Source organism: Anguilla anguilla, chromosome 12 (assembly GCF_013347855.1).
Source record: "Anguilla anguilla isolate fAngAng1 chromosome 12, fAngAng1.pri, whole genome shotgun sequence".
NCBI classification, from domain to species: domain Eukaryota; kingdom Metazoa; phylum Chordata; class Actinopteri; order Anguilliformes; family Anguillidae; genus Anguilla; species Anguilla anguilla.
The window spans coordinates 40,660,341-40,669,184 of NC_049212.1; the positions used below are offsets into that span (position 1 = coordinate 40,660,341).

The 8,844-nt window shown below is 37.8% G+C and overlaps 2 protein-coding genes across 3 annotated transcripts; both read left to right on the top strand.

Moving 5' to 3' along the window:
* Window positions 1–729: 729 nt before the first annotated feature.
* On the top strand, window positions 730–2,980 carry LOC118210108 (olfactory receptor 4E1-like). 2 transcript variants are annotated; one of them, XM_035385984.1, is made up of 2 exons: window positions 730–752; window positions 1,214–2,980. In XM_035385984.1, the coding sequence occupies exon 2, from the start codon at window positions 1,225–1,227 to the stop codon at window positions 2,236–2,238; it is 1,014 nt and encodes a 337-aa protein (XP_035241875.1). In that variant the 5' UTR covers window positions 730–752; window positions 1,214–1,224; the 3' UTR covers window positions 2,239–2,980. The 2 variants fall into 2 exon arrangements, with proteins under 2 accessions (XP_035241875.1, XP_035241876.1); XM_035385985.1 differs by lacking the exon at window positions 730–752 and adding an exon at window positions 815–832.
* Window positions 2,981–6,238: 3,258 nt separating this feature from the next.
* LOC118210297 (olfactory receptor 6N2-like) lies at window positions 6,239–7,890 on the top strand. Its single transcript, XM_035386347.1, has 2 exons — window positions 6,239–6,263; window positions 6,715–7,890. The coding sequence occupies exon 2, from the start codon at window positions 6,725–6,727 to the stop codon at window positions 7,736–7,738; it is 1,014 nt and encodes a 337-aa protein (XP_035242238.1). The 5' UTR covers window positions 6,239–6,263; window positions 6,715–6,724; the 3' UTR covers window positions 7,739–7,890.
* The last annotated feature ends 954 nt before the right edge of the window (window positions 7,891–8,844 follow it).

Genomic DNA, 8,844 nt, shown 5'->3' on the forward strand with positions numbered 1-8,844 from the left:
ACAATGCCAAAAAATCACTTTCCTATCCTACTAGGATATACAAAACCTCTACAGCCAATTAAAATCTCAACAGTAACCTCTAGCGCAATGGAAAAACATAGCAGGGAGGACGGCAAGCCGCTTGGGTAACACCTCAGAGGTATTTGGAGATCATAAGGATAGAATATTTATGGTGATTCTTGTAGCTGCAAGCAAGAAAGCCATTACACAAAAATGGCTAAAATCAGAGGTTCCAGGGATCAAGGAGTGGGTGGATGTAATTCACCAGATCCTTATTAGGGAGAAATTGACGTATACCCTCAGATTTCCCTTAAAAAGGCGGGGAAAATGGTTTAATCAGGGTTTTGCTAATCCCTGTTTTATTTTTGTTTGTTCGGTAAGCTGAAGGCCAGCAGACAGCCAATGGAATTACACCCAATAGATCAGTGACAGGAAAAAAGAGGTTAAGATTACAAGGCCAGCTCCTCACCCATTCTACTACACCCCCACCCATGCGGTGCGACTCACAAATGGCTTAAGAATCAGCCGCCCAGTGGACCGCGACACGCAATTCTCCATGATCCATATTTTCATATCTTCATTTCTGCTTCTACTTGCATCATAACATGTAATTAATCCTAGAGGGGGGACATCATCCCTCTGACGGTCTTCAAAATAGAAACACACTAATGCCCAACAACACAGAGAAAGATATAAATCTGGGTTGTCTATCAGCACTTCCACTCAGCATTGGAAACGAGAGTAGAGTCACGGTAAGTTTCTTATGTGGTATAAAGTTTTGGAATTATGTATTAGTGGAGCTACATTCAACATTCTCAGTGCAGTTTCCCATGTGAGCATCGTTCTTTTCAACAAACAAATGCGGAATGAATAACATGGCTCATAATATCAGAAGATACACAGTAAAATATACTTTATCACACATCAAAATAGCTGTGAATACATGAGTGTTGTTGAATACTCAGTGTTGTAAATTCATAATACTGTACAGCTCTTCTTAATAAAAAAGATCAAAATACAGTATTTATGTAAAGGCAAAATACTGGCACAAAGGGACTGATGTATTAGTTGGTGATTAGTGTTAAAGACTTATTTTGTTTAAACTATATTGAAGCAGGCAGATCAGTAATGATCAATTTCTTATTTACAATGATGGCCTGGACATATGCCTATGTTTGTAACTGTATATTCTTCATCTATTTCTACCCTACAGGAAAACCCATCATGACAAACCACTCCTCTTTGGACAACACCATGAGATTCACTTCATATGGACCCTTTCGCCCAATCAATTACTTTTTTTTCACTCTCACTTTTCTTGTCTACATTCTTTCAATTTTTTGTAATGTTCTTCTGATGCTGCTTATCTACTTTGATTCCAGCCTGCACAAACCCATGTACATTTTTTTGTTTAACTTGGCAGTAAATGGACTGATAGGGGGCTTTGCCATTTGGCCAAAAATCATGGAAAATCTTCTTTCAGAGACTCAAAATATCTCTTTCCTAGCGTGTGTAGTTCAGCTATTTTTGGCATATTTCTACATGGGTACTGCTTATACCACTTTCTCGGTCATGGCCTACGACCGATACGTCTCCATTTGCAAGCCGTTGCAGTACCACATCATCATGACTCCTGGAAAAGTGAAAACACTGCTGACTGCAGCCAACATTGTCCCTCTCTCCTGTGGGTCTATTATGCCGTACCTCATATCCACAATGCCGCTGTGCAGGTACACCATTAAGAACCTGTTCTGTGATGCCGTCACACTCCTTAACCTCTCCTGTGTGAAAAGTGATGTGATTAGTCTGATTGGCATAGGCATGCTTGCAGGCTTAGTTGTTTCCCCTTGTATTATCATCCTGCTCTCATATGCAGTGATTCTCAATGTGAGTCTGAAAGCCTCAAAAGATGCACAAAAGAAAGCACTCAGCACATGCTCTCCGCATTTAATCACCTTTGTTAATTTTGCAATGGGCATTATTTTCTTTGCATTTTATTATAGATACAATTCATCTTTTCCAGGAGAGATTTCTATAGTCATTACTGTAGATGTTTTTCTGATTCCCCCTCTGTTGAATCCAATCATATATGGGATCAGAACAAAGGAGATCAGGAAATGCTTTGTAAAAACAGTGAGAAAAAAGGAGAGATATGTCAGGGTTTTAAATTTTTTTACTGTGAAGGTCAGGGTGCAATCAGCTCCAATCAATGTGCGTTTCAATGACTACATCAACTAGCAAACACCATTTATATATAAATCACAGATGCCAAGATAAAGTTGGAGAAAAAAGCATTGTATTTGGTGAGATGAATAAATATTAAATGATTCATACTGATTCCAAGCCTGACAATCTGCAACACCCTGCTATTTGGCAGTGCAGCTTTGTCCATAAAAGAGGAAAGTTCCCAAAAAAACAAGATGATCAGGCTTTGCAGATGCCTCAGAATGTACAGCCAGAGTTCTACCAGATTCTATGCTTTACAAAATACAATTTTCATATTACAGTGACCAATGCAAAAAAAAAAAAAAAAAAAAAAAAAAAGAAAGAAAGAAGAGAATTCATGCTTATGTTTATGATTTGTTCGTGAAACCAGCCCAACTCCCCCTTATTGACTTATTTTTCAATGATTAACCAGCAGTCATAATATAAATTTGGTAATGTCTCATTCTAAAAGCAAGGAAGTGGATTTTTAAATTCATCTGATGAAGCATAAACTCTCTATAATGCCAGCCATTAATGACAGAAAATATTTTGGTGTCATTGTGCAGTATTAATGAAGTCTGAAGTATAATGTGTGCAACTCTAACAGAAGAAAGTAGTTGATGTGCATGCATTTAGCAAGGGAATTACTATTCTATTGTAAATTTAACAAATGTTCAAAATTTCTGTGTTTGAGCAGTAATAATACACACTTCATGGTAAATGGACTGCATTTATATAGCGCTTTTATCCAAAGCGCTTTACAATTGATGCCTCTCATTCACCAGAGCAGTTAGGGGTTAGGTGTCTTGCTCAGGGACACTTCGACACGCCCAGGGCTGGGTTCGAACCAGCAACCCTCCGACTGCCAGACAACCGCTCTTACCTCCTGAGCTATGTTGCCCCACTTCATGATGTGCATTCCTGGTTGGGGAAATTGCCCTAAACCTCAGGTTTAAACCCTCTAGACCTCAGAACTGCACTGCAACTGGAATAGTTGTCACAGATGAGATATCACAGATCAGATAATCACTGGATGTGTGCAGTTGTTTGCCAGAGCAAATGTGATAATATAGATATTATAGAAACAATCCAATTAAAACAGATTTAATTGGCAATTTTATTACAAGAATCATTCATAAGAAAGTACTTCCCATACCTTGTGCCAGGTGGTTGCTATACTATGTTTGTAAACTCTCTTTTGTTCTGCTAAACTAGCAAGTGAGCGAGCTAGTGTTGATAATTGAAATATAACTGTAAAGAAGCATTAGATGTAAAAGCCATGATATACGGTTATTATACCATGACTATTAACCAATCAGATTGTGAGATTTGCAGTACCCATTTAATATTAGGTTTTTACTGTACATCACACCTCCAGAACTTGGAAAGATGACTGGAACCAGCTCCAGAAGGACATTAAACTGGACCACTTCATGTCTCTGGGTGATTTTAAGAGATTATTTCAGACGCTTGTTTGTAATTGTTTTTCTTGAATTGTATAATGAATAATTAGTGGTAATACTGATGTCCCTTTGTGTATGATGTTTTTTGTGTAAATGGACTGCTTGTTGCTTCTCTTGGCCAGGGTGATGTAGACAAAGAGATGGACATCTAAATGGGACTCAACTGTCAAAATAAAGAAAAACAAATAAAATTTAAAATAGCCAGCTTATGGGTAAAAGTGGTTCCTGTCATCATCTGTCAGATACTTGAGAGGAGGACCTAAGTTAAATCTTTGGCCCCACCCAGTTAATCTATTAGTCACCAGATTTGTGTGACACTCAAATATTAATTTATACCCATCTCTGTCCTCTCTCTCTCAGAATTAATTAATGTTGCTTAAATCTGAAGTAGAAAATAATGTCTGTGTTTCCCACTGGTCTGAAATTTACTTGTGATTGTAGTCTGTAGGTCTTTGGAGGGAGGGTTGCAGTCAGTGAACCACTGGCACAGAAATGGTCCATAATATGTATTAAAGCAAATACAAATGAGAGAATAAGTCAGGTCAAAGTCAGATAATAATAAGCCTGCACAATATGCAGAAAGGAGAAAGCTTTGCCTGGTCCACGGTTGTAAAAATGTTGTATTTTCCAATTGTGGACCGGGAAGGGGGTGATAGCTAAATTAAGCTAGATAGTGTCCTTGGACAATAAACATGAACGTCAAAAAATTGGTTGGACTTGGCAACTCTGCAGACCATTTGAAATTCTGTACATCTCCTTCTCGTCCAAACAGAAGATACAGGGAAAGGCGTGGTAGACAAAGGGGGATCCCCAGTTAAATTTGTTAGGCTGGGTTAGGACAGTTTAAATGTGGGTGTCCAAATATACTTGAGCGACCATTAATTTACTTAGACAGCCTACCTAAGTAAAGCCTACGTGTGGGAAACACTGAAGGTAAACATTGAGTGCCTATCCTCTTCAAGAATTTTAAGGGGGAAAAATCTATTAAAATAATCCTATACAAATAACAATGCCAAAAAATCACTTTCCTATCCTACTAGGATATACAAAACCTCTACAGCCAATTAAAATCTCAACAGCGACCTCTAGCGCAATGGAAAAACATAGCAGGGAGGACGGCAACCTCTCGTCCTCCCAAAGCCTCCATTAGCACCCATTCAAATGCAGCCTCCTTACCACGGCTTCTCCTATCCTATCTTCTACACTGCAAAAATGACACTTTGGGAGGATGTCCTCCTTAACCAATCAGCCATCAAACTAAAAAAATGACATACTGTATGTAATGAGTTAGAGATTTTCCTGAGTCCGAGGTGGGATTTGAACCCGAGCGTCTCACTCACTACTAACGACAGTAATAACATTAGCTAACTGTAATCTAATATTATCTAGCTAATAGAGAAACTTGTTATAAGATAGCTGAGTAAATTTGTAATTTTTTTTCGTTCTCATATTTAAATTGAAGGAAGTAGGGTGAGAAGATGCTAAGGTTATTTTTGTTATTCATTGTTGGAGGAGCCTGGCGAAGGAACATATTTTACACTAGCGATTATCTAATTTTAACAAGCAAGCTAGCTACGTTACCTAGCTAGCTAATAACACTTCACTGGTCAGTAATGTTGATTTTGTTTTTGTCATCTCCTTAAAGATTATATTGGGTGTCTCCCAATACTCAAAAAATGTATTCTCCTTTTCTCCACTACCACCTTGAATCCTCTGTTACCCCGGAAACTGATCTTTGTGTCCTTCCTCCCTCCAACCAATATTGGAGAAGACGAGTAAAGCAGCTTCAAATTCGGCTCTTCCCGGGAGAAGATACATCGATGTATCCTAGCTAAGTTGCCAATTTTCTTTTCACATTTCTATGTGACATCACTTTCCGCCTTCTGCACTTTCACAATATGGGAGCACTCAAGAGTTTCTAGAATCTTAAGGATGAGCATGGTTTACAAAAGCAAGATTTCTTCATGTTTCTCCAAATGCGCCACCACTTTGCTGAAATTACAGATCTCTAAGGTATACAATAGGTCTTTACAAATTAAATCTGAAAATGACCTTTATGTCAAAGAGAAGTGTCAAAGGAGGAAGGCTTTGAACATTCAGCATGGAATTGGAATAAGATAACTCAACTACAGTAGAAGTCAAGTAGCTTCCTTATATGGGCAGAATTGCGGGGAAAATGGTTTAATCAGGGTTTTGCTAGTCCCTGTTTTTTTTTGGTTTGGTAAGCTGAAGGCCAGCAGGCAGCCAATGGAATTACACCCAATAGATCAGTGACAGGAAAAAAGAGGTTAAGATTACAAGACCAGCTCCTCACCCATTCTACTACACCCTCACCCATGCGGGGCGACTCACAAATGGCTTAAGAATCAGCCGCCCAGTGGACCGTGACACGCAATTCTCCATGATCCATATTTTCATATCTTCATTTCTGCTTCTACTTGCATCATAACATGTAATTAATCCTAGAGGGGACATCCTCCCTCTGACGGTCTTCAAAATAGAAACACACTAATGCCCAACAATCCAGAGAAAGATATAAATCTGGGTTGTCTATCAGCACTTCCATTCAGCATTGGAAACGAGAGTAGAGTCACGGTAAGTTTCTTATGTGGTATAAAGTTTTGGAATTATGTATTTCTGGAACTACATTCGACATTCTCAGTGCAGTTTCCCATGTGAGCATCGTTCTTTTCAACAAACAAATGGGGAATGACTAACATGGCTCATAATATCAGATACACAGTAAAATATACTTTATCACACATCATAATAGCTGTGAAGACAGGAGAGTGTTGTTGAAAACTCACTGTTGTAATTTGATTATACTGTACAGCTCTTCTTAATAAGGGAGATCAAAATACAGTATTTATGTAAAGGCAAAATACTGGCACAAAGGGACTGGTGTGTGAGTTAGTGATTCAGTGTTATAGACTTGTTCTGTTTGAACTATATTGAAGCAGGTAGATCAGTAATGATCAATTTCTTATTTACAATGCCTTCATATGCCTGGATATATCTATATATATATATTATTTCTACCCCACAGGAAAGCCATCATGGTGAACCACTCCTCTTTGGACAACACTATGACATTCACTTCATATGGATCCTTCCGCCCAATCAATTACTTCTTTTTCACTCTCACTCTTCTTGTTTACCTCCTCTCCATTTTTTCAAATGTTCTTCTGATGCTGCTGATATATTTTGAATCCAGCCTACACAAACCCATGTACATTTTTTTGTTTAACTTGGCAGTAAATGGACTGATAGGTGCCTCTACCATTTGGCCAAAAATCATGGAAAACCTTCTTTCAGATACTCAGAAGATCTCATTTGTAGCTTGTCTACTTCAGTTCTTTTGGTGCTATTTCTACATTTCTTCTGCTTATACCACTTTCTCAGTCATGGCCTACGACCGATACGTCTCCATTTGCAAGCCTCTGCAGTACCACAGCATCATGACTCCTGGAAAAGTGAAAACACTGTTGGCTGCTGCCAATGTTGTTCCTCTCTTCTCTATATCTGGACTCGTGTATCTATCTTCTAGAGTGCCACTGTGCAAGTACACCATTCAGAACCTGTTCTGTGATAACCTGACTCTCCTTAACCTCTCCTGTGTGAAAAGTGCTCTGGTTAATCTGTATGGCGTAGTCTTGGTCGCAAGCTTAATTGTGTTCCCTTGTATTATTGTCCTGCTCTCATATGCAGTGATTCTCAATGTGAGTCTGAAAGCCTCAAAAGATTCACAAAAGAAAGCACTCAGCACATGCTCTCCTCATTTAATCACCTTTGTTAATTTTGCAATGGCCATTCTTTTTTTTGCAGTTTATTATAGATACAATTCATCTCTTCCAGGAGGGATTTCTATATTAATTACTGTAGATGTTTTTCTGATTCCCCCTCTGTTCAATCCAATCATATATGGGATCAGAACGAAGGAGATCAGGAAATGCTTTGTAAAAACAGTGAGAAAAAAGGAGAGATATTTCAGGGTTTTAAATTTTTTTACTGTGAAGGTCAGGGTGCAATCAGCTCCAATCAATGTGCGTTTCAATGACTACATCAACTAGCAAACGCTGTTTATATATAAATCACAGATGCCAAGATAAAGCTGGAGAAAAAAGCATTGTATTTGGTGAGATGAATAAATATTAAATGATTCATACTGATTCCAAGCCAGACAATCTGCAGTGCCCTGCTATATTGCAGTGCAGCTTAGTCCACAAAACATAGAAGTCCCCAAAAAACAAATGGTACAGCTTTTTAGATGCTTTAGAAAGTACCATTTCTATCAGATTCTATGCTATACAAAATATAATTATATTTAATATAATTATATTTTAAAATGAAATATAACTGTAAAGAAGCATTATATATCATAGCCATGGAATACGGTTATTATACCATGGCTATTAACCAATTAGATTGCAAGACTTGCTGTACCCATTTTGTAATTTTTTACTGTACCTCGCACCTCCAGAACTTGTAAACATGGATTTTGTTATTACGCCCCATGGTCCTGGAACCAGCTCCAGAAGCACATTAAACTGGACCGCTTTATGCCTCTGGGTGATTTTAAGAGGTTATTGCAGACGTTTGTTTGTAATTGTTTTTCTTGAATTGTATAATGAATGCTTTGTAGTAATACCGATGTTCCTTTGTGTATGGGGTTTTTTGTGTAAACTGACTGCTTGTTGTTTCTCTTGGCCTGTGTGCCTTAGACAAAAAGATGGACATCTAAATGGGACTCACCTGTTAAAATAAAGGAAAATAAAAAAGTGGTTCCCATCACTATCTGTCCAAAAACTGGGGGGAGGAGCTCAGTGAAATCCTTGGCTCACCCAGTTAATCACCAGATCTGTATGATACCTGAATATTATATGATGGACTTGAAGGTAATTATTTATGTTTATATATGATAAACACGAAGTTCACCATTTAAGTTATAGAAAAGGGTTAGGACCATATAAGTGTATACTTCTTCCTACTCCTTTTCGGACATGCAATATTTATTTATTTTGTTTATGGATGCTTTACATGTATGTGTTTGTGTTCTTACTTATTATTTGTTACATGTTCGAAATAAATCAATTCAATTCAATTTATATTTACCTGTCTCTGTTCTCTCTCTCTCAGGATTAATTTATGTTGTTTATATCTGAAGTAGAAAATAATG